Source organism: Pseudocercospora fijiensis, assembly GCF_000340215.1.
Source record: "Pseudocercospora fijiensis CIRAD86 unplaced genomic scaffold MYCFIscaffold_9, whole genome shotgun sequence".
In the NCBI taxonomy this organism is placed as follows: domain Eukaryota; kingdom Fungi; phylum Ascomycota; class Dothideomycetes; order Mycosphaerellales; family Mycosphaerellaceae; genus Pseudocercospora; species Pseudocercospora fijiensis.
In genome coordinates, this window is record NW_006921540.1 from 2,674,778 (window position 1) to 2,699,226 (window position 24,449).

A 24,449-nucleotide genomic window follows, 5' to 3' on the forward strand; every position below is an offset into this window, starting at 1 on the left:
GGCGCTCAATAGACAGGCAGCTCGGGTTGTGAAGCTGCGGTGGCGTGAAAGCGAAGGAGACACCTGCTGATACAAAAGCTCAGCGTGGTGAGACCTTCGAGATCGAGACAAAGCAAGCGTCCAGGCGCAATGAATACTTCGCGAGAGGTCCAAGGATATTTTGGAAGACTAGCGGACTTGATACATATTCAGCGTTTGCCCAGTACAGCGTCAAAACCCGTTCAGAGAGACGTCTCTTTCTTTTCTATGACTTGCATTTCTCAATTATATTCTACTTTGTTCTATTTAATATACATCATGCTCCATCTTTGCAGCTTCAAGTGCGCAGAGCATTCGAAGCAGTTCAAAGCTGTCGAACTTGGCAAAGACGAACAATCGGCACCTGACCCTAGGTCTAGTGACAAGGAGTCACTTCAGGGGCTCTCATGACGGCTGATCATCACTGCAAGGCTTCAGATCCGAAGAATCGACCGGATCTAGGTGCTGAGAGAGATCGTCCATCGCCACCTGGAGTCGTTTCAGTCGGTCAGAAGGTAAATGGCTCTGACGAGGAGGACGACGGACCGAGGCTCTGGCACGCCATCGTTTTTCTAGTCTTGTGCATCATGGCGTGGGCCTCGCGTCACGACTGAGAGGGAAAGCCGGCATCGGATGTGTTTAATATGCCTAGAGCTGCGACGGAGAGGAGTTCGCGACAGGAGGATGTACCTCGTAAACATTTACTTGACTTGCTAGTGAGAGAATCCATTGTCTAGCAAAATTACTAGCACAAGAAGGTGAATGTGCCTGGCGCGTCGTATAGACTCGATCTCCCCGGCACTTGATACTCCTTTCCACTTCATCGACAGCATTGAGACTCTCATTACGGATTCATTCGAAATTTCGACATCGCAAATCAACTCTCCAGCTCAAGCTACCTCGCCGACGAAGGCTGTCTCATCACAGAAAACCATGTCGCCGTCAAAGAACACACAATGTCGCCAACAAAGAAGGCGATCTCGCCAAGAAAAGTATCGTTCCCAACCAAGGCCGTACCAGGCAAGTCATGCTTGAAGAGGACGATAATCACATCGCCAGCCATGAAGACGACCTCCTCGAGCCCTTCAAAGAAGGCAGCTACGAGGTACTTCAGCTTTGCAACAGCCAGCAACGTTCAAGTCATGATGATCCCCTTCGTTGATCGTGGCAGAAAGGTCGGGCGCGCAGGCCAAGTTACTTCAGCAGAGAAGAAGCCTTCAGAAGGCATGACTGGGCAGATCAAACCCGCAAAGTTACCAAAGACTGATGGCAAGAAACTCCCAATCGTCGAGCAGGCAGGCTGAGTTATCTCACCAGAGAAGAAGCCACCAGAGAACCTTGCAGAACAGCCCTTCGGCTTCTGCTGGCAGTCAAGAATCGTTGCAAGTCCAAACCATCCCGAAAGCTAGGTACGGTGTCGAGGAAGTGGATGTACGGACCAGTGCGGAGAGAGAAGGAGCGCAGCGTCCGCGACGAAGGTCCTGGCACCAAGGCGTGGTTCTTCGTGATCCTCCTAACAATCCGGAACTACTAAGTAAGTGAGAGTTGAGCCGAGCGGGAACTTGGGAACAGGAGCGTCGTAGTGCAGCATTAGAAAGGCTTGGGGACTGAGGTCATTTCATTTCGAGGACAGACGCTGGTCCCAATGTAGACGTAGAATGAGCAGCTGAGAATATAAGCTAGCTCAACCGACTTTCAGGTGTTTGATACCGCACATCTCATTTGCCAATGGTAGCCTTGTAGAGGGGTCTCTTCGTGCTGGAACCGTCGGAGGAAAGATCGCATATGTCAGTGCGGATTCCACGACCTTTCATAGCCGTACCGGGACGTGCAGCGATGAGATTTCCGTGCCGCGTGGAGAGCTATTGGAGGTAGGAGAAGAGCTTCTTGCCATTTCCTTGTTCTTGAAGCCACGAAGTCAAGGTGGTATGGTGGCTGCAGGGCCTTGCTACTCGAAGACTGGAAATCCGAACACAGAGCACTCAGCAGGCGCAACGTGGGAAGCACAGAAGTCGCTTATCGCCGCCATGTCTCGTTCTGCAGCAGCCATCGAGCGCACAATCTGGTGTGCAATGTCGTTTCCTGCGCCACCAATGGAGAAGCAGACGTATATTAGAGTCCACGATGGTTAGCTTCCAGCGTTCGTTCGGCATTATCAATGCATTTACGATGACCCCATCAAACGGCATAGAGTCGCATCACCGAATTTTGGTCACTGGAGTAAGATTCTCGATCTGCCGATAGCGATAGCTAAATGCTCATGACGAATTCAGGGCGCAGGCTTTCTTGGATCAAGGCTAGTTGGAGTACTCCTCAGTCAAGGACACAGTGTCACTGTGCTTGATAATCATTGGACGAGCTTGCAATTCAGTTTGAATGACTTCAAAGACGATCCAGCATTGACCATCATCCAGTCAGTCGTAAGAATTTCCATCTGATACGCTTCAGTGCTAAGTTGTCGCAGAGCCGATGTTACGGATGGTATTCCCGTTGAGATTGAGTCTTGTGATCAGATCTATCACCTCGCCTGTCCGGCTAGCCCGGTGCACTTCGCGACACATGCTCTAAAGATCCTTGACACCTGCTACCTTGGAACACGGAATGTGCTAGAGAAAGCGCGGCTATGGAATGCGCGCGTGCTACTTGCCAGCACATCTGAGGTGTAGGTAGAGTGAAACTGTAAGCTTTGACAGGCGCTGAACTGACTTATATCCCGATAAAAGCTACGGGCAAGCAGAACGTGATCCCCAGGACGAAGGTTATTTTGGAAACGTCAACTGCTTTGGCCCACGATCTTGCTATGATGAAGGCAAACGAGTTGCCGAGTCCCTTGCATACGCATATCAACAGCAGTACCCGGGCGCACTGGAGATCCGTGTGGCCAGAATTTTCAATGCGTATGGCCCAGGTATGCATGCAAGAGATGGGCGAGTGGTGTGCAGTTTCGTTGATGCGGCACTTCGGCAAGCAGAAATTTGGATCAATGGAGATGGCCAGTCGACTCGTTGCTTTCAGTATGTTGATGATTGTGTTGCCGGACTCCAGAGCTTGATGCAAAGCTCATGGCAAGGCGGTCCAGTCAATATTGGAAGGGAACAAGCCACTACGATTGCCGAGCTTGCACAAATCATCAACAGCCTTGTTTCAGCAAGCACACGTTGTCCAGAGGCCAGGATTGTTCATGGACCGGCTTTGCCTGATGAGCCGATGCAGAGAAGACCGGATTGCACGCTTGCCAGGAATGTGCTTGGATGGGAGGCAAGAACAAGTTTGCAAGAAGGCCTACGAAGGACGATTGAATGGCATGTAGATCTTTAGCAGGTCAAAGCGGGCGGTGTCAATTTTGGGTGCTCTCGAAATTCGGAAAAGGAAGGGCGTAGTATCATTGAAGTCGGTGGTCGGCATCAAATTGTTCTCGCTGTTCGTAGCTCCAGCTTCGCAGGCCAGTGTCGTGATGGAATATGCAATCGGATGGTAGGCGGAGCGAAGCGTTCACTTCGTCCGGATGACTCGATCCAAAAGAGCACGCACGAAAGCCTCCCCTCCCTCATTACTCGCCGCAGTAGCATTCCTTTGATTGGAACATGCACCAGAAATAGACCACAGGACAGTCTGCGCATAGACACCAGGTGGTTGGTGGATGCCACGCACGACGTCCGCCCAAGCCATGTGTCGTGCATTCAGTCATCCTCGTCCTCGTCTCCATGCACGTCGTCGATGCCGTGGTCGAGCATCCGGCTCTGTGCGACGTTCGAAGCTCTCAGTATGGCAATGCGGGCACGTCGGACGGCTTCTTCTTCGGCTTTCTTGATTGTGCCTGACACGCGCACGACCTGGATGACGCACGGCTGATCAATGGGCTGGGGCAGCTTGGTGACGAAAGACAGCGCCGCCCATGCCAGCCGGTAATGCGCCTTCGCCACGCGTACGATGGCCGTGCTGGTCGCAGAAGAGCAGTATATGACTGGGCGCAAGTGTCAGTGCGTGGTGCAGGAAGCGAGATGTCGAGCGGACGTACTTTTCAGACTTCCCGAGACCATGCCAGCTCCATAGTCGCCGAATAGCTCAGCGACGCCATTGCGAACAACGCGAAGAATGAGGCCTGCTTCGAAGCGATCTGACGACGCTCTTCGGAACTTGACAGACCATGGCACAGTCTCATCCTGGTGCTTCGCCGTCGACGCATCTTGAGGGTAGAGCACGTGCATGAGTAGGTATCGGTGCTTGATGCGGACCATCGTGACGGCCAGTTTTTCATGTCCATATCATATGAAAGAGTGGACAGTCCCTGCGCGAGTCGCGGTTCAAAATCGCGCGTTGCTGAGTCAGCATTTGATGGTGCATTCGACGTCGAAAAAAGTTCGGCAGAAGAGATGCGACTTGTCTCCCCTCCCACATTTCGCATTACGCTGAACAAAATGTCCGACAAGCGCTTCAGTGCGCTCGCTAAAGATCCGCGATACCGTCTCCCCAGCAAAAAGGAAGCCCGCACTGCTGTCGACCCTCGATTCAAGACATTGTTCACAGACCAAGAATTTCGCAAGAAGGCTAGCGTAGATCGCTATGGGCGAAAGATCAAACCTGATGCCGGCAAGAAAGAATTGGAGAGGCTGTACAGATTAGATAAAGACGATGAGTCGGCGAAAAAGGCGGACAAGAAGGTCGAGCGAGAGGTGGTCGGTAGCTCAGACGAGAGCGAGGGAGGCGAGGATGAAAGTGAAGACGAGGAATTGGTTGAGAAGCGCGACCCTGCGCGAGATGGAGGCTTCTCAGGATCCTCATCAAGCGAAGAAGAGACGTCAGATGAAGAGGAAAAAAGCGAAGAAGAGGCAGAACTGGCAGACGATACCGCGGGAAATGAGCACACTGAAGACATTCCTATGGGCGACGTCTCTAAACGGATTGCCTGCGTGAACTTAGACTGGGACAACATACGTGCTGCAGATATTATGGCAGTAGCATGTAGCTTTGCGCCGAAGAGTGGGAGGGTAGAAAGTGTCACAATATACCCCAGCGAATTTGGGCGGGAGCGACTGCAGCGAGAAGAGTTCGAGGGCCCCCCACGAGAAATATTCGCCAGCTCGAAAAAGAAGCGAGATAACGAGGACGAGGACGATGACGAAAGCTCAGACGATGACGAGAAAATCAAGGAGCGACTATTGAAAGACCAAGCTGGCGAAGGAGAAGAGTTCGACACTGCTAAGCTGAGGCAATATCAGCTGGAGCGCTTACGCTACTATTATGCAGTGATCGAATGCTCGGATAATGCTACAGCTAAGACGTTGTACGACTCCATGGACGGGCGCGAATACCTATCTACGTCAAACTTCTTCGATCTGCGTTTCATTCCAGACGAGACCTCATTCGATGAGGATACTCCTCATGATGAATGTGTGGATCTTCCGCAAGGCTACAAACCCAACGAATTTCGCACGGAAGCGCTGACGCACTCCAAAGTCCGCTTGACATGGGATGACGACGACGCTACTCGTAAAGAAGTCCAAAAGCGTGCTTTCTCTCGTGCAGAAATGGACGAGAACGACCTCCAAGCCTATATCGGTTCGGATGACAGCGACGCAGACTCCATCTCCTCTCGCGTCTCAACCGCCGAACAAAAGCGCAAAGCCAAAGCCGACGCCAAACGAGCCAAAGCACGAGAAGCTTTCGGCTTGTCTCTCGAACCCACGAAATCCAGCAAAACGGACAAACACGAAGTGGTAGGCGACATGCAAATCACCTTCACTCCCGGTCTATCCTCCAAAACAAGTGGCCAAGTCTTCGAAAACGAACCCCAAGATGAAGAATCCACCCGACAACGCTACATCCGGAAAGAAAAAGAACGCAAACAAAAACGTAAGGAACGCGCCAAATCTCGCAATGCAGAGGAAGAAGAAGAAGCAGACCTCGGCGCCAAAGAGGAGAATGATGACGACGAAGGTTTCAACGACCCCTTCTTCCACAACCCCACCGCCTCCGCCGCCGCAGAAAAATCCGCCCGCAAAAAAGCCGCCAAACGCGCCGCTCGCGAAGCCGTCAACGCCGAAGCCGAAAGCCGTCGTGCCGAACTCGAACTCCTCATGACGGAAGAAGGAGAAGCAGGCGCCGCTCAACATTTCGACATGCGAGAGATTGAAAAGGCGGAGAAGGCTGCGAGGAAGAAAGGGAGGAAGAAGAAATCCGAGGGCACAGCAGCCGCACAAGAGGATTTTGAGCTTGAAACTTCGGATCCGAGATTCAAGGCGCTCTTTGAGAGTCATGAGTATGCGATTGATCCTACTGCGCCGGCGTTTAGGAGGACGAAAGCTATGCAGGGGTTACTGGAGGAGAAGAGGAGGAAGAGGAAGGGTGATGAGGACGAGGAGGATGGGGAGAGTAGGGTGAAGAAGGTGAAGAAAGATGAGGATGCTGGAGGTGGTGAGGATGATGTCAAAGGTCTTGTGGCGAGGTTGAAGGATAAGAGTAAGAAGAGGAAAGCTGGCAGGTCATAGTTTGAACATGAGCTGTTTGGTCCGGGCTGTGGATACTTAAGATAATGCATTTCTCCTATCATCTAATTCCACGCCACCAACAGCTGGGCCAGCGCCTTCTTCGTCGAGACCGATACCTCTGTTCCGATCACTGTTCTGTAGCCCCGCACTATCCGGAGGTGATTCGCCGACGCTTGCATAGCCACCGCTATCAAGTCGTGGCGCTCCTCTTCCAACCCCGACCTTCACTCCGACCCAAGACGCAGCGCTTCTCAGATACTCCCACATCGTCTCTTGTACTCTGATCTGGCCGGCTTCATCCCGAGGGTTCTCGTGTGCTTCGGCTTGGAATTGGTATTTGAGGCAGTCTTTGACGGTGACCAATCCTGTCAGTCTTCCGCGATGCTCGACGAGAATGACTCTGGGGCCGAGCTTTTTGAAAAGTTCCATCACGGTCTCCAGTGGGAGGCGAGGATGGACGGCCAGAGGAGTAGGGTCTACAAACTTGCTGAAGTCCACGCTCATCGCTGGTCCTGTCTCAGCGATGTCGTCGAAGGTGATCGCGGGAGCAAGCGTACTTGGAGTTGTAGCGGTTCGTGGTACGTCTTGAGGTGCGAAGTGGCATTTGGCTGATGGATGTACCATTTGTCCTCGTTTCGCGCGATCGAGAGCGTAGCGCAATTCTGTGCGGCCGATGTAGCCGAGCAGGATGTGAGTCTCGGCGTCTTCCACGATCGGAAAGCCTTGGTACTTGGATTCAGCGAGAATGCGTTCGACTTGGGAAAATGTCAGAGCAGATGCAGGAAGAACGGTAGGATCGGCTGTCATGCATGCTGAGACTGGGACGCCAAATGTGTGCTCTTCTTTGTTATCGAGAAATGGGAAGCCATTGAACCAGATCATACGGTCTGCGATACCGCCTTTGCCAAATCGTTCGCTGACAGCTTTCGTGACTCCGATTACGATCATGGTCGGGAGAATGTATGTCAGTGCGCCTGTCAGCTCGAACATGATGACTACGACGGAGATGGTGAGATGCATGATTCCGGCAAGAGCAGCGCCAGCACCGAGGAAGGCGTATGTGCCTGGTGTAATGCATGTTTGTTCTGGCACGCAAGCCGAGAACCAAGCTGCGTTCGGGAACGACTCATGTAAAGCCTGAACCAGCATACCGACCATGCGTCCAAAGGAGGCACCTATTGCCATGGACGGCACGAAAATGCCGGCAGGGACCTTGCAGCCATATGAGATGATGACCAGTCCAGTGCGTAAAATTGTAGCGATGGCTAGGCTGAAGATCATGCGCCAACGGTGCTGAGCCTCGCACAGCTCATCATAGTCGTGCTCTCCTTCGCACTCTTGGAAGAGGATCTCCATACTCTCAGTCATGTCGATCTTTAAAAACATATTGGGAAAGCAGATGATAGCCGTGGCAAAGGCGAGGATTGTAGCCTCCAGAATTCCATATTGCGACAGGTATCGCTTACGAAATGCCTGCACGCGCATATGCCACTTCATGACAAAAGCACCATAGCAGCCGCCGAAGACTCCGAGCAGAATGTAAAAGGGTATCTCAAAGAAGTGCCAGCTCCGGTCGTATCGCACCGTGAACATGACCAGTTGGCCTGTTCGGAAAGGGTTCATGGCTGCCAGAAAGGCTGTAGCTACCAGGGCGCAGAAGAAAGACCTCCACAAGGTCTTGAGGGGGAAATGGGTGCACATCTCCTCCAAGCTGAAGAGAACTCCGCCAATGGGACTACCGAATGCCACAGCGACTCCTGTAGCAGCAGATGCGGACAAGATTTCGCGGGTCTTGGCGGCATTACGGCGGTACTTGTGGAACATTCGACTGATGACATTGCCAGTGCAGACAGCATAGTGGACCGAAGGGCCTTCCTTGCCTACACTGAGGCCTGAAGCAATTGCCAGGGGAAGAGCTATGGACTTGATGAGGAGTGTCCAGAAGCCAAGAAAGCCCTTCATGACGAAGCCTGCAATGATGCATTTGATCTCACTAATTCCAGAGCCCGCAGCGTATGGAGCAAAGTTCTTGACCAGGATAGCTGCAAAGCTGGAGAAGAGCACAGCGAAGAGGATGTAGATCAGGTAGTTGACGGGACCGAAGCCAGTCCACGGCTTCCACTCGGCACACCCACTTTCTGAGCCCCAGCAGCAGAAGTTCTCGTTCAGATAGAAGGCAGTGGTGCAGTGGCCCATCTTGATATCTGATAGCCATTCCGTCACGATGTTCAGGAAGGCGGCATTGAGCCCTATGGCAGCGCCGATGAGGGTGACCACGATCCAGCCCTGAGCGGCATCGTAGGCCTCCCACAGCTTGCGCCTCCAGCCTAGCCGTCCGTCTCTGTCAAAGAAGCCAGCTCTCTCCTGCCTCCGCGCCTTGCGACGCTGCTGTTCACGTGCGGCATCTTGCACCCAGTCTATTGTCGTGAAGTCCTCATATCGCTTGATCTCCGCGATCTCGTCGGCGACGATCTGATCAGCGGTCGACACTGGTTCGCGTTGTCCTGCTTCTACCGTCGAGATGGCGGAGAGTCGGCGATTTGGCGGTGGTGGTGGCGGTTGCGAGCTGCGGCGGGCATTGGGGGGCACGCTGGTGGCATAGGGGGATCTGGATGTGCGCCGGGCAGGAGTCGGCTCGTGGATGGAAATGCTGCTGACGCGCCTGTTCATCGCGTCAACATCCCCGCATCGCCTTCTTCATGTCGCGGCGGAGGAGAAGTGAAGTGGTGCTTGTTCCTGCCTTCATTGTTGATGCCTGATAACTTAGCGAATCCGTGTGAAAGCCAAAGGCCAACGCCAGCCAGCCGAGATCTCGGCGATTGTTCGGAATTGGACGTCGCGTTCTTTGTGCCGCGTCTCCAAGCAGCTCCCGCGACACACAGCACGACACCCAGCACGCGGTGGAAAGACGTGCAGAGCATTTCCGTGTGCGAGTTACTGTATACAGCCTTCTCACAGCAGCCCACATGCCTTACAACAACACCCCAATCGCTCCAACACAGGAGATCACCGGCACAGTGTCTCTTCCATGTATTCATCCGACCGTGTTGCTACTGCTGCGTGCCTCAACTGACGGCGAATACAGTGGCCCGCGTGAAGAAAATCATCAATACCGATCCCGACATTGGCAGTTGTAGTAACAATGCCGCCTTCGTCATCACACTCGCAACCGAGATGTTCCTCCAGCATCTGGTAGAGCAAGCCTACAACCAGGTCAAGACAGAGCATACGCAAAAGCCGAGGCGTAATATCCAATATCGCGATGTCGGTGAGCTGCAGCATCTGAATTCTTCCGCAGAAAAGTTCAGACACTGATGTCAGTAGCCAACGCTGTTGCGCGCGTCGAGAACCTCGAATTCCTATCAGACGTCGTACCTCGAACCCAGACCTACAAGCAGTTCAAGCAAAAGCAAGCAAAGGACGCTGCTGCTCCAGCAAATGGAGCAGGGAGCGGACAGGGCACGCTCGATGGACATCTCGGAGCTAAAGAAGCTCAAGCGACCAATGGCGCAGCGCTCGATGCCATGGATGTTGACAAAATTGCCGAATCAAACGAGCCAGCAGATCAAGAGTCTGATGAAAGAGGTCTAGACGACTACTGAACGCTCGATCGCCATCATTCTAGCATGTCATCACAGCTGCGCAGATGCGACAGTGTTACGAATGAGAATGGTGCGGAAGTCTGCTCCCAGCGCGAACCCAAATTCCAGCAGCCATGTACAGACCTGGATCAACCATCATCACCCGGAGCAAATATCGGAAAGGCCGTCGATTATGCTATACGACATGCACTAGGGCTGGTGGGCCTCTGTGGGCTCGAACTAATTGGGTCTACCCAATGTATAAACGACTTTATTGGACTTTTGACGAGGACCTGGAATTCGATGTTGCGTTCAATGCAAGAGAGTCTTCTTCCAACGCGTTCCCACACATTGAACGCTATGGCAGTGCTCCTCAGTCCAAGGCTCGGAGTCGTGTCTCTACGACGGGAATGAGGGTCAATTCTTGTGAGACGTAGCTGCTGCGAGAGATGCATTCAACGCTTGAGCTTGGTTCCAGATCTTGGCCCTTGTATTGCATCAGATAGTGAAAACTTGTCTGCTGCAGCACCTCCAATGGTGCATCGACACAAGCCTGAACTCGATGATTCAATAATATGACGCCAGACGCTGCGAGAAACTTGCGTCAGACCAATCGCTGCAACGGAGCTGTACAAACCTAAACATTACACCACTCTCACATCGAGTCCGACGTATGCAGTTTAAAAAGGATCCTCATGACCCAAAGTTTCTCAGTCTCACAATTCCGCCTTCACTCCAACCTCACTCCCTACCCTTCCCATCAGCAAAGCATCAACCTTCTCCCCCTTCTTCACAACTGTCCTATCAGTCGGTAAACAAAGCAGAGCATTCGCTCCCTTAAAGCTCCCAATCGCCGAACTCCTCTGAAACCCCGTCGAAGCAGCATAAAGCAGCCCATCCGCTCTCGCCGTAACAACCACACGATGAAATTCCGCTCTCTGAACATCACACTTAAAATCCGACGTCGCAATCACCTTCACCTTCGGAAGTCCCACCGGAGAAATCCCACAAAATCTATGCAACGAAGGAAGCACGAAAAGATGAAAAGTCACGATCGCCGAAGCCGGATTTCCCGGGAGACTGAAGATAACTTTCCGTTCATCGTCCCCCGAATTAGATTTTAGGGGTATGGTGGCGAAAGTTGCGGGTTTGCCTGGTTTCATGCTCACGCGACCGAAATGAATTTTGCCGGCTAGTTGGCGTTCGATGGTGGGTTTTAATAAGTCGAGTTCGCCCATGCTGACGCCTCCAGAGGTGATGATTACGTCGCAGGAACGTAGGGCGGAACGGAGGGTTTCTTCTAGAGCGCCTGGAGTGTCGGAGGCTATGCCTAGGTCGATGGCTTCGAAGCCTTGGCCTCGGATTGCGGTGAGGAGGGTTGGACGGTTTGTGTCCCGGACTTGGCCTAGTTTGAGGGGGCGCGTGGTTGTGTGAGGGATGATTTCGTCGCCGGTCGAGAGGACGCCGATGCGTGGACGAGAGTAGATTGTTACGTTTTGCACACCGACTGAAGCTAGCAAGCCGAATTCTCCGCCTATGGATGTGATTGCGGATCCAGCTGCGAGGATTTTCGAGCCGGCTTGCACGTCTGAGCCAATTTCTCTGACGTTCTCGCCAGGCTTGATTGCGTCAGTGAGGATTTCGATTTCGCCTTCTTCCTTGCCATCGTCGGTCATTTGACGAAGTACTGTATCTTCTACCATTACGACTGCTGTGGCGCCTGGAGGAAGAGGTGCACCGGTGGTGATCCGCATGACTTCGCCAATCTCCAGTTTGGGGATGTCCTTCCCAGCTTCGGCATGGGATATTCCCACGACTGGGAAGAGACCTTTCGTGCTGGGAACCATAGGGTGGTCGGAAGCCACGATTGCATAGCCGTCGACTATGCTGGCACGAAACGCTGGGACTGATTCGGCTGCGACTACATCCTTGGCCAGAACTGCACCGACAATAGATTCAGTAACAGGGGCCTCAATTGATTTCGGTGCTGGTGTGTGCTCCGCAATTTGCGCCAATGCATCGTCTACAGAGAGCATTGGGTAGGGCGATTCGCGATATCGTCGCGTTGGTCCTGCGCTAGGGTCGTTGGAAAGAGCGGGTCTGTGTTCTGGCTTGGTATGTGCTCGAGGTCCGTGATGATGACCATGGCCATGGTGTGAGTGGTCATGGGAGTGGGACTGAGAGTGATCATGCTTGGCAAGATCGGCTTGAGGGGAGGCTGCAACGCCTGCATCTTTCTCAAGTTTCTTTACACCTCCAACATGTAGCGTGCGAGAGTCAGCTCCAGCTGCCTGTTGGCAAGCATGCGGTAAGAGCTTCAGCACGGCCTCGAGATTCTCCTTGGCACCTTTGGGCGAGCCTGGAAGCGTCAGTATCAGTGTCCTGTTTCGGACACCTGCTACTGGTCGAGCCATCGCGGCAACTTGAGTTTTCATCAGTACAGTGCGCTTATGTGGCGAAGCAATAGTGTGATCTCTCACATGGGGTGATAGCAAGTGATGCGGCCAACATAGTATGTACTAGTCCCGCCGCATTCTTATGGAGTAAAGGTGTTACTGCCTGTGAAATGCTGTCAGATGTCCATTGCCTGGTGCATGCTCATCAAAGAGCCTATATGCCGCCTCATCGCAGGCCACGGCCATGCTACAGACATTACGTTGAAGCATTCTGCTTACCTCTGGGGTGACATCTTTCTCTGCAAAACCTGTACCTCCGCTGGTAATGATCAGGTTCAGCGGATCGGTAGTATCTGTCCATTGCGTTATGGCCCGTTGGATATCCAGCACGTTATCAGGGACTATGCTGGTGTCATCGGCGGTCCATTGGTCGCCACCTTTATCTACGAAGACTTCTCGGAGTGTAGGGACACCTTTGTCGGTAGAAGGGTCCTTGCTGGCTGTCTCCGAGATTATTATGATGCCTGCTCTCAGCTTCGACATCGTTGTCGCTGCGGAATGTAAGCGATGAGAGATTAATGGTCCAGTGTGGCTGATGGTGTTTGCAAGGTTGATTCTGGGTGGGAGCAGAGATGTCGTCTTATAGCTATGGTAGTGCGCATTGGCAAGCAGCCGCACAAGGCGATTCATGCAGAAGTGATATGACATGTGAAGCGCATGAATGAAAATGGTTGGGTGAAGCGGAGGGAGGGAGGTGCAGATTTCAGCACCTGCGCAGCTTTCAGAACGCAAGGATGTAGAATAGTTCATCTGACTTCATCACAACAACGCCAACGTTCTCGACATCGACCGCCCATCTTTGCTTCGAGGTTGCCAAGACGTTTCAGCATAGAGGGGATGTAGGACATCTAAGAGATGGGACCTGTGCATGTCGGGCTTCACGACCATATGACTGGACTTCAACTCGCATAGGTGGGAGCAGCTCATCGGTAAAGGGACGTCGTACACTGCCGATACGAAAATCTACAGTGCGATCATTCACCGTGGGACAATTTCTGGAGGCCGTATCGCTGGTGGTCCACGTGGACTGACCGAATCAAACGGGAACGAAGAACAGGTCTTGAAATTGGTGAGCTGGGCATAGCAATGCAGCCCGTCTGCTCTGAATACTGGACCAGATCGATGATGCCGCAATCGATGTCACAGCAATCAGCTTCGATATTCCGAGCCGAGCCACCTCCATGTTCAGGCGCAGAACGAGCAAAGAGCGTCTTGGCAGCTGACGCAGGTGGTAGTCCATCCTATTTCACTGACCACGTTTGTGTAGACTGTGGACCTGTATCTCGAACTCTGGAAACCTTTAGCATCCTAGCGACCGTACCAAACACTGCTCCCGCTGTCTCACACGCAACCACAGTACAGCTGCAAGATGGATTCAGTCTCTGTTTCCGTTTCATCCTAATCAATGTCGACTGTTGTAATTATCCGACTTGGCAACGACTCCAAGGTGTATCGAGATCCTGGAATACATGGGAGTTGACCTCGTGAGCCGTTCTTTCCGTTTGTGGTCCATACATTGGCCTGAAAACTTGGCCCGGACCTGCATTTGAGCTCGGTGAATTGGTTTCCGAGAGAACGGTAGATTGTGCTCTTGTGCTGAGCGTAGCCTGCACGCGTAGGATAAGGCGTCGCGAGGGAGGATGATGGTAACCCATTCGTCTCCAGTCGGCAACGTACAATCAATACTGATACATGCACGCCAAATCGTGACGAAGGCTTCCACCCTCATGGCACCCTTATGGCAAGTTGAATTTGTTCCTGCATTGCTGCTGGAAAAATGCAGATTGTTTTGAGCAGCAGTCTATATTTCGAAGTTCTTTCATTGATCGTCATTAGGAGCTACGAAAAGACTTGATTCTACGATACCGTTTCAACCCATGATCATTGTATCGTCGTATCGTCATTGACAATCGTGTAACACCGCAACACCTTGCTAGCCGCCATGAAGAAAGCGAAGGATTCCATGCAATCGCAGCACAGCTTACTTCCTGGCTGTCGGGTTCCATGAGGAGTATTTGATGATCTGTCGTGCATGTCCGTAGAGTCCCATCGTTGCCATCAGGACAAGATATGGGATGTACATAGAGCAGAAGAGCACCATCTGCCACCGCGTACTGAACTCTGATCGCACTTTCTCAGTGAAGTAAAGCGTGAAGAGCAATGCAACGATGGTCGCGAAGAAGAACCATTCCGCCATAGGGTATCTGAAGAAGAGCAAGTGCACAAACTCTCCAACAGTGTGAGGCCAGTCGACAATGACGAAGCTGAATAGCAGACAGGTGTGCTGGGTGACGAGGTAATAACTAATTTCTCGTACGAGCAGCAAAGACACGATGCCAAATCGCTCATCAAAGCCTCGTTTCTTGCCATCTGGTGGATTATTCCACGTCATCGGCATGTGGACGTACGATGCTTGAGTCCAGCCTTGAGCCCACCGGAGACGCTGTTTCCAGAATGCTTGGAAGCTGTTTGGTGCCATCTCGAACGAACACACATTCATATCGTGCACGGCTTTCTTGCCCTTGCCATACGCGCGCAGGGCGGAATCGATATCTTCCGTCAGCATTTCGCCATGCATTTTGTGTTCGCGAAGTAGTGGTGCTTTCCAGTAGCCATTGGAGCCGCAGAAGAGACCAAAGCCGAACATTCTGCTTCGACCTGGATGGGAAATTGCGTAGATCTTGTCGAACTCTATGGCTATCATCTTTGCCCAGAAACTTTCGTTGGTGTTGTAGACGATGCACCGACCTTGCACAATGTCCACGGATTGGTCGGCCAGAAAGCGTTCAGCTGCCCATCGTGGATTCCAAGGGTGTGGACAGTGATCACTGTCGAAGATTCCAATGACATCAGCGTCGGAACGTAGACCAAAGAAGTAGTTGAGGTTGTCTGCCTTGGATTTGGATCCTGGTACTTTGATCACCCGAAGATTCTTGTACTGTTCCGGGAGTAGAGCAAGTTCGCTCTCAAGTGGTTCGATGGCTTTCGGGGTGTTGTAGACAAGATTGACTCGTAATTTCTCCTTCGGATACATGAGCTCCTCACACGCGTAAAGGACCTGATTGCGAATGATGTCTTTCTCGTTTGGCAAGTAGGCGACAATTACCATGTCAATAACCGGTAGATCTTGGACTTTGCCATTGAGGTCGCTGGGAAAACACCCTGCAGCTTCGACTGCCATCGCAGCTTTTCGTGCATCACGCACCGGTGTCAAGCCCAAGAAAGACTCTATCACACAACATGCGGCGATGTAGAAATTTGTTGCCATGTAGAAGAAATAGAAGACCTTAATCGTCGCCTGATTCACCAGGCAAAATATCGCGGTCGATACGATAAAGTATGTCGATACCAGGAAGAAAGGCGTCCATTCCAGAATCCAGTCAGAGAAAGCAAGACTGCCTGATCGAATTGAGCCGAGCGCGCGGGATGCGACTGATGATAGCAGCGACTTCTTGCCGGATGTGTTTGAGGATGTCCGACTCGCGTCATGTCCTGCGCCAGGGAGAACATTTCTTGCGAAAGAGAGCATCCTGGGTGGTGAAGGCAGTCAAGTCTCAGTACAATGCTCAAGTGACCCTGCTTGTAATGCTGCTGGCCGCTCAAGGGTGTCGCCGAAAGAGGATACTCGCGGAGTGATCGTAGATGGTCAGTCGAGAATGCGAGAACACTCAACAACTTACTATGTAGCTCATCTCCGGACAAGAATGAGATCATACAACGGCTACGAGGTCAATATTTTCATACGCCTGGCCATACCGCCGCTGTCTCTGGTCCCGATTGAGACTGTGGAGAGTACATGATCAAAGTAACGCCATCCAGAACAGACAAGATCATCGAGACCGTCCGCTCAACAACAAAATTGTCATCTTGCCAGACTTGCCTTCATGATGCACCGGCAGCGTTGACACAGGCGTCTCTGGAGCCCTGTCGAGATTGGTCTTCGCCTAGATGGACAAGAGAATCGGATGCGATCCGCTGTGATCCAGCTGGCGACTAATGGTGGTCGATGCGGTCAACGTGAAACAGAAGACTGATAATGTCGCAGACGACTACGGGAGTGGGAGTGGTTAGCTCGCCCGAAGGTGTGATGGTCTCGATAGTGAGATGAAGTCTAAATTGCACAGGAAAATCTTGTGTCCTGAGGCAGAAGTTTTCGGAAGATGCCGTCTCAGCATTTACGGTAAACATTTCATCAACAAGTCGGCCATGAGTCTAATGATACACCGTTGATACTATGCAGAGCTGGTCTAAAGCGGTGTGTCGAACAGCAAGATCGCACGACGCCTTCCAAACGGCAACGGGCCACGGAAGGCGTACCGCTGGTAGCCTTCCCACCAGCGTACCAAGATTCGAAATATATGCTGCAGTGCCAACTTGTGCCAGCTTCGTAGGCGGCATGCTCAATCGAGCCAAAAAAGCTGGGTTGGCCTCGTGGCAACTGATTGTAGATGAAGCAGAAGTCAACGGATTGGCAAAGTCTGCTCAAGTCTACTAGCAGCAGCATGTGGCCAAGGGCGATATACATACGTCCTGCGTCAAGGCCCCGTGTTGCAGCTGCAGAGTTCCTGCGTAGCTGCACCAGCACCGGGTGGCGGTACCAGAGAGCGCAGCAACTGCTGCAGGTCATCCGACGCGTTTCTGTAATATAATCGGCCACTGAGACATTTTGGTTCAAGAGGTCTGTTAGCCACATGCCGATGGCTGATCTCTTACTGGAAGGTTGGATCCACACTGCCAAGCTAGACCTGCTGGTCTATGGACCTCTCTTTGGATCGAGGCAGACCTGTGAATGAATGACTGACTAACTGCTGAAATCCGCCTAAAGTGTGCTTAGATCTTCTGAACTAACTACTGCATCAGAGCAGCGAGGCGAAACCAAGGAGTACGACTTGGTATAATGCCTGGACTCTATACTGGCAGACCTGAGCGGCCGAAGGACAGCGAAGAAAGCAGAGATGATACCCGAGAGCTCAAGCACCCTCAGTCCAGAACAAGCATTGCGGCTACGATGAAGGACATGACTACGCCGATAAGAACAAATCAGCAACTGTATCTCACGGGACTGAGAGGAATATTGGTCATCGAAAGCTTTTCATGGACATATTTCGCGACATTTCTTCCGACTTTGACCTCAAAGAATACACCTGGTCCAGAATACCAAGACATCGTTCGAGAAATCTTCAGCGTACCGCTCTGGAATTACAGCTTCATCTACAACTTTTTCATCATCCTGTCAATGCGGACGATAGCAGTTTCTTTCCTGGCGAATCCAACTGGCCAAGCATATGCCGCTGCAGTCATACGACGAATTGTGCGCATGGTCATCATTCTGTGTGTTGCCTCTGGCATGGCGACCTTGATATTCTCACAGATCGGGGTCCAGTTCATCGATGACTTCAAATCAAAACTACCAAACCGGTCCATACAAACCCCTACAATAGTCTACGATGGGGGTGCAGCAATCAACTCTCTCTTCGATCTATTTTGGATTCAGCGGAAATTTTACACGCAAGCAGCGAACAGCTTCTGGCCAACTGCAACTCTTTGGGTTCCTTCAGTGATGTACTTCCAGGTGAGTGCGTCCGTGGATATCGCCTGATCCATGCTGACATGGCATGCAGTCTTTCACAGTCTACTTCCTTATGGTCATTCTGCCTTTCACGAGACCAAGGTGGCATATTAGTGGCCTCTTCTTGTTTGGCTTCGGCTCTTTTTGGATGGCTTACTGGGGCTGGTATTCTGCCACAGGACTAATTTTTGCTTCCATTGCAACCAACCCTACTCTGAAGGCGGACCTGAAACGAGGATTCAAAATCCGCGACGAGTGGCACATTCCATACTGGGCTATTGCGCTGTTCTTCGCAGGCATTGGCATTGCGCTCAAATACGCTTTCATCATACGGCCGCAGTACATGAATGCAGAACTAGCTCTTCACCCTTACCTGGATCTCCTTCAGGGTTATCAAAAGTCTACGTACATTGATCAAGGACCCTATGCCCGTTTTGACGACTGGCTCATCATCGTGGCTATCTTAACAGTCGTCGAATTGTTCGATGTCCTTCAATTCGCACTGTCCTTGAAGCCCCTGGTCTGGCTTGGTGAGCGATCATTCAGTGAGTCATCTAGACGCATCTTCTTCACACATCCTGCTAACACGATGGTTCAGGCATCTTCACAGCCCAGTGCATACTCTTTTGGACAGGTGGTATCAAACTCTGGCTTGTGCTATATGATCAGCAAGGCTTGAGCAAGTCTAGCGCGAACGGTGTGGTCTTTATTGTGTGCTTGCTCGGTGTCGCCGTTTTCTCCGAGTTGTTCTACACTCTGGTGGATTTACCATCCAAGTGGGCAGCTAAAGAGACCTATCTGTGGCTTGTGCGATAGACGCCGCACAGGGCTTTACAATCACCCGTATTGTTTGATGAAGTTTCTGCTGCCTGAGTCTCGACTTGTCGCAAATTTTATGCATACTAAAGATCACCGGGCTGCCTCTCTAGTCTCTACTCGATCGACATGATCTTCAATTAAAGTTCCTCGCAGATCGGCCGTTGAACGTTAGATACTGTACTGCCTTTTGCGGTTTACCGTAGAATGCCAAGTATAGCACCTCCGCAGCACGGAACCTTATAGTTTACTAGGGAATATGCTTCTCTTTGCTCTTGCTAACTATATATCGTATCCTTATACCGCCCTATACCGCTAAATAGCGATTATAATTAACCTGCCCTCCGAGCTAGCTTATACGGTCGCAATCTACGCCGCTAGTAACCTCGTACGGCTATATTTCGAGATAGCACCTCTAAGAGCGTTATAGTCGCGCAAACTAGTCGAGAAGGACCTTCCGGCGTATAAGGCAGCTACTAAGAGGCGCGAGTCGCCTATAAAGGATATAGCGAAAGGCAAAGGTAGAGGTAAGAAGCTAACTATAAAGTCGTTAGCGGCGGAAGCGTTAAAGAGGTTTAATAAGGCTCGAGCCTTCGACCCGTAGGCGTATAAGGAGCTTAGTAACTAGTTAATCGAGAACGCGTCGATAGCGGTTAGTAAGGAAGAGATAGTCGACTTAACGGCTTTAGAAGCCTCGCCTTCGAAGCCTTCGAAGAAGTTAGCGCCTACTATATAGATAGTAAATAGAGTAGAAATAAGGGAAGAAGATATTAAAACTGCCTCTTACGACTCGCGTAACAGTTTCTAATATAGACAAGTATAGCGCCTACTTACTAGTAACTAAGAAGTCGTAGTAAAGAATTTTAAGCGTACTAGCTAGTCTACTTAATATTGCTATAAAGCCTTCTATTAGGTAGTCGCTAAGGCGTAGAAGAAGCAGCTCTTTATTAGCGACTGCTTTGTAATCGCTTCTACGAAGGGTATTAGCAAAGGTAACTAGTTTAAGCAATTAATAACGTAGGAAGAAGAAGGTAAGGTCGTAATTGCCGCTTCGGGTATATCCGTACGCTCTTACCTCGTTATAGTACTAATACTCGTAGGAGACGATTATAGGATAGCTCTCGCTACCGCTCTCGAGTTTAAACGTAAAGGCAAGGATAAGATTAAAGTAGACCTAGAGTTTAAGACTACGCCTAAAGATACTAGACCTAGTACTATTAAAGTCTCTAAATTAAAGCTAAACGATTAATAGACTATCGAAGGAATTGCCTATTATTAGCTAGTAACCGGCCCTATACTTATAGGGCAGTTTTAAGCCTATATAAGAGGCCTCCTTCTATAGAGTAGACGGATTATCAACCTCGTATAGTATATTGTTTATATTACACTTCTATAATGCCTATGTTGCAGGGCTCTAGTTATTAGCCTAAGCGACAGTCTCGTTATCCTATCTTACTAAACATAGCTGCCCGTATTGCTATAGGTTATATTACCCTCGGTAGCCTATACTATTACTATAAGTAGTAGTAGTAGTATTAGTTTCCGTCCTTTATTAGAGCCGAAGGTAGGGCTATCTCTTTATATCTAACAGGTTCGGGTATGTTAAAGGCGGTCTCTAGGCACGAATAGCTATAACCGAAGCGAGGGTATAATAAGAGCCTACGATACGGACGATACCGAAGTATCTTAAGAGGCCGTTACGACAAGCAGAGAAACCTCTTAACGAGGGCATCGCTTTAACCCCGAAAAGCTGCAAACCCTTAGGACTGTTATAGCTTAGGGCCTAGTCTATAACTATAGCTAGCTTCTAAGGACTCGGCTTCGGGTCGAAGACCTATTTAGTACCGCTTGCTCGAGATAAGCCCCGCCTAAGGAGGAGATAGATTAATTACCTATCGGCCTTACTTAGTTTGCTAAGACTATCTATACGATAGCAATTTCTAGATTATAGGTCGGATGCCTAGACAGTTCCCCTATTAACCGGATAGATTGCTTCGGGATTCGCTGCCTCGTTCGGACAGTGCTTAGCCTTCTACTAGAAAAAGAAGGTCCCCGCCCCTCCGCCTAGCTAAAAGAGATAACGATAGTTAGTAAAGTAGCTAGTTTCTAGGATCTAGGTATAAATAGAGATTGCAGTTCCTTCCTCCGAGCGGCTTTTATCTAAATTTACTAAATTAAAGCTCCTAGGGGTGTCTAGGCGACCCCTAGGAGGCTAAACTCTAATACTACCCTAGGGGTAACATTAGAAGAAAACAGCCTAGTATACTATTTTCTCGTATAGCAATATCGAAACAAACCAAACCTATAATATACACTAAAAACACTTTCCTATAGCATTTTATTTTAACTACTTTATAATAATCGAATAAGCTCTAGCGAAAGCGAGTATTACGAATTAGTAGAATCTTCGGAATCTGATAACCTACCGGACCCTATTAACGAAGAAATCAGGCGACGACTAGTTGTTATAAGCGCTATCGAACTAGGGGCTATCGAGCCTTCTACGCCCGAGGCTCTCTATAATGTCGTTATAAAGACAATTTAAGGGCAAACTAACCTTCTCCGTTAGAATAGGCGTCGCCCGCTAGAGCTAGGAAGTAGTAGGAACCCTTTATTCGAAGGGTAGAACGCTACGGCGCACGTAGAACGCTTTAAGGACAACTTAGCCGAGTATAGACTCGAAAAGGAGTCGGACTAGTACAAGGTCCGGTCCCTTACGAGGACTACTATTACTAAGCTTTACCGAACCCTTAGAACCCTAGTTAGCTACTTAGAAAAGGACGACAAGTCTAATACCGACTAGGAGGTCTTTAAGCAGGCCTTTATAAGGGAGCATCGGGATCGCGATAGCTATCGCACTAAAGGCAGTCGTACGTAGCTTAAGAACCTCTATATAGAGAGGCGCACCGAAGATAACGACCTAAAGGAGTACGTCCGCGAGTTTGTTAAGTTAGCGGACGGCATCGACTAGTAGGACCTCGAGAATTCCTAGAGAACGAGGCTGCTCTCTAAAGGGTTGCCGTAGTCTACGGCTAAGCGCGTCTTCCGTCGCTACAAGCTTAGCGAAGCTAATCCCGAGACCTTTAGGAAGTATAAAGAGGTCCTAGAGGCTATTAAGGACGACATTAACAGCTCCGCTAACGCAAAGAAGTTCATTTACGGCGAGGACCGGAATAACCTAGCCTAGGTAAGGAACGATACCTTAGGAACTAGAGGGCCTAAGTTTCTTCCTAAATCGCAAAGTAGTCCTAGTACCGTAACTCCTACTATTACTAAGCATTCTTAGGACGTTGCGGACTTAGCTAAATCCCTAGCCTAGCTCAACCTTAATACGAAAGCACTATAGCGGGTTAGGGAGGTCCTTAATACTAGTATACTAAAGGATATACTACTAGTCTACTAGGTCTCTAATCCTAACTACCCTAAGGCCCCTTTAGTTAACGTCTACGCTATACGGAAGATCTATTCTAACTTAGATAGCAAGTACTAGATGTGCGGCGGTTTTAAATATGTTTAATTAGACTGCCCTATCTAGAAAGAGCTTCTTAAGAGGAAGCTCGTTATATAAGTAAATAGTCGGTTCTACTATACTAATACCGGCGACAAGATTAACTTCGAGTAGGATCGTAGAGCTCCGAAGCTGCCTTAACTTAGGAGTCTTCTAGAGAAGAAGTATAGTAGCAAGATCGAGTTTAAGGACACTAGGAATAGTACCCTCGCCGCTATTGCTAAACGAGAAACTTAGAAGGTTAGGGCAAAACAGGTTAAGGAGCGGAGCAGTAATAGTACTACTAAGCCTATTAAAGTTAACTTTGTGTCTTAGGACCTAGACGCAGTTACTAATGTTTACGCGGTTACTAAGAACAGTATAGATATCTACGCTACTATAAGGTCCTAAACTTAGTCGTCCTAAACCTAGTCCTAGGGCAAGGGCAAGAGCCCGCAGAACCCTACCCGCCCTAGTGCGGCAGCCCCTACTAGGATACTTAAGAAGCAGGCAGCTAACAAGGCTAAGAAACAGCGAGAATTAGTCGCTAAGACTAAGACACTCTAGACAGCTAAAGACCGTGCAACCCGAGCTAGTATAGCTACTCCGGAGGTACTAGAGACTCCCGATGTCGATATAGAGGATAATACTACCGACCTTAGTAGTACCCTAGGCCTAGCTAACCCGCCGGCCTATAAACGAAAGTTAGCCGACCTAAAGAGCTTTCGCTTTAATAGGTACATAAAGAAGTATAGTGCCGGGCCTACTAACTCTTACGATACAAAGGCAAATACTCTCTTCTAGGCTTTATAGTTCCTAGACCTTAAGTCTAACGTGTCTATAGGAGAGCTTCTAGTATACGGTTTACCTACTAACCTATTCTAGAGCCGGATTCCTAACGATGCAACCTTTATAAAAGACCTTATAGCCCTTCGACGTAAATAGGGGCGAGAGGACTATATCGACGTCTCTTCCCTATAGTTCCTTCCTAAATTTTCAGAGGCCTAGGAGTTAGTAGAAGGCGAATTAGTAACCTACGAGAGCTAGGAGACTATCGATAATACTAACGAAGAGGGGATTAAGGAGATAGGCCGAGGGGATAATAATAATACCGACTCTGCTTCGGTTTTAGTTTCTATTAAGGCTATCCGATTTACTAGCTAATAAATCGGTCGAGTAGGACCTCCTCGACCTAAGGAACTTTACTCTATCCCTAATAATATAGACCTTTCCGTAGTTACCCGTTCCTTTGCTATCGTTCCCGCTATCTATATTTAAGTTACTATTAGAAGCTATAGTTAGCAGTTGCTAGTAATGCTTAATAATAGTTTAGAGTTACTTATTATAAGTAAGCGCTAGGCTAAACAGCTCCGACTGCTAATAAACAGAGATATTTCCCTTAGCATATAGGGAGTAAATAGGGAGGTTGCGCTAGTAGGTGCCTACTATAATATTATAGTAGACGCTTTCGGTATATGCTTTTCCTTTACCTTCTAGATTGCCGCTAACCCGAACACGCTAATTATTCTAGGTCGTCTATAGTCTCGTATAACCTAGGGTATCTAGCGCAACTGCGACGATAGCTCCTAGGAAGGAACTATCGCTAACTAGAAGGGCAACCGAGTCGTGTTTACTAGTTATATCGGAAACACTAGCTACAAATCCTACGAGGATATCCTTACTGCTTCTAAACGCTCTTCGGGAAACGCTATAGCGCGGTTATAAGACCGGCAATCTGCGCTATAAGTTAGTGTAGCTTAAATAGGTTATATCTAGAGGTGCGCCGCTCTATACGTTAAGGCAAGTTTCTAGGCTCTATACTAAGGAGGCGAATGCTCGAAGCGATAGCGAGTATAACAACCCGGCAACGACAACCTAGTATACGAATCTTAGTAATAATGCTATCGTAGGCATCGCCGCCGGAAGCGGATCTACCCGAGCCTAAATCCGAACTAACTAATTAGAGCGCCGAGCTAATACTACCCTAGGGGTATTATTAGGAATCTAACGTTTTCGCCGGAATTATAAATTAGG

At 49.9% G+C, this 24,449-nt stretch overlaps 9 protein-coding genes across 9 annotated transcripts in view; 5 read left to right on the plus strand and 4 right to left on the minus strand.

Annotated features, from left to right (window-relative positions):
* The window catches only part of MYCFIDRAFT_199823 (uncharacterized protein), a gene marked incomplete at both ends in the record, with an annotated part of 2,565 nt that extends 1,243 nt beyond the window's left edge, over positions 1–1,322 (plus strand). The window contains 2 exons of the mRNA XM_007932802.1: positions 481–533; positions 908–1,322. Of these exons, the coding sequence (XP_007930993.1) occupies positions 481–533; positions 908–1,322 (468 nt within the window). The remainder of the gene's footprint in view (positions 1–480; positions 534–907) is intronic.
* Positions 1,323–2,045: 723 nt separating this feature from the next.
* MYCFIDRAFT_190886 (uncharacterized protein) lies at positions 2,046–3,336 on the plus strand (the record flags this gene model as incomplete). Its single annotated transcript, XM_007932803.1, has 4 exons — positions 2,046–2,145; positions 2,299–2,438; positions 2,514–2,680; positions 2,742–3,336. 4 exons carry the CDS (start codon positions 2,046–2,048, stop codon positions 3,334–3,336), a joined length of 1,002 nt encoding a protein of 333 aa, XP_007930994.1.
* Positions 3,337–3,797: 461 nt separating this feature from the next.
* MYCFIDRAFT_18996 (uncharacterized protein) lies at positions 3,798–4,256 on the minus strand (the record flags this gene model as incomplete). The annotated part of the gene is made up of 2 exons (XM_007932284.1): positions 3,798–3,982; positions 4,037–4,256. Coding segments are annotated over 2 exons (405 nt in total), but the record flags the coding sequence as incomplete, so codon positions are not given.
* Positions 4,257–4,436: 180 nt separating this feature from the next.
* Positions 4,437–7,263, plus strand: MYCFIDRAFT_205136 (uncharacterized protein; the record flags this gene model as incomplete). Its single annotated transcript, XM_007932804.1, has 1 exon — positions 4,437–7,263. One exon carries the CDS (start codon positions 4,437–4,439, stop codon positions 6,504–6,506), a length of 2,070 nt encoding a protein of 689 aa, XP_007930995.1. The 3' UTR covers positions 6,507–7,263.
* On the minus strand, positions 5,464–9,254 carry MYCFIDRAFT_56920 (uncharacterized protein). The gene has a single exon (XM_007932403.1). The coding sequence runs from the start codon at positions 9,174–9,176 to the stop codon at positions 6,543–6,545; it is 2,634 nt and encodes an 877-aa protein (XP_007930594.1). The 5' UTR covers positions 9,177–9,254; the 3' UTR covers positions 5,464–6,542.
* A 218-nt stretch (positions 9,255–9,472) lies between these two features.
* Positions 9,473–9,922, plus strand: MYCFIDRAFT_124796 (uncharacterized protein; the record flags this gene model as incomplete). The annotated part of the gene is made up of 3 exons (XM_007932805.1): positions 9,473–9,536; positions 9,592–9,774; positions 9,831–9,922. Coding segments are annotated over 3 exons (339 nt in total), but the record flags the coding sequence as incomplete, so codon positions are not given.
* Positions 9,923–10,803: 881 nt separating this feature from the next.
* Positions 10,804–13,026, minus strand: MYCFIDRAFT_190889 (uncharacterized protein; the record flags this gene model as incomplete). The annotated part of the gene is made up of 3 exons (XM_007932806.1): positions 10,804–12,509; positions 12,568–12,646; positions 12,763–13,026. The coding sequence occupies 3 exons, from the start codon at positions 13,024–13,026 to the stop codon at positions 10,804–10,806; spliced, it is 2,049 nt and encodes a 682-aa protein (XP_007930997.1).
* A 1,498-nt stretch (positions 13,027–14,524) lies between these two features.
* Positions 14,525–16,941, minus strand: MYCFIDRAFT_190890 (glycosyltransferase family 2 protein; the record flags this gene model as incomplete). Its single annotated transcript, XM_007932807.1, has 2 exons — positions 14,525–15,942; positions 16,887–16,941. The coding sequence occupies 2 exons, from the start codon at positions 16,939–16,941 to the stop codon at positions 14,525–14,527; spliced, it is 1,473 nt and encodes a 490-aa protein (XP_007930998.1).
* Positions 16,942–17,440: 499 nt separating this feature from the next.
* Positions 17,441–18,928, plus strand: MYCFIDRAFT_78393 (uncharacterized protein; the record flags this gene model as incomplete). The annotated part of the gene is made up of 3 exons (XM_007932588.1): positions 17,441–18,115; positions 18,165–18,657; positions 18,711–18,928. 3 exons carry the CDS (start codon positions 17,441–17,443, stop codon positions 18,926–18,928), a joined length of 1,386 nt encoding a protein of 461 aa, XP_007930779.1.
* Between the last annotated feature and the right edge of the window lie 5,521 nt (positions 18,929–24,449).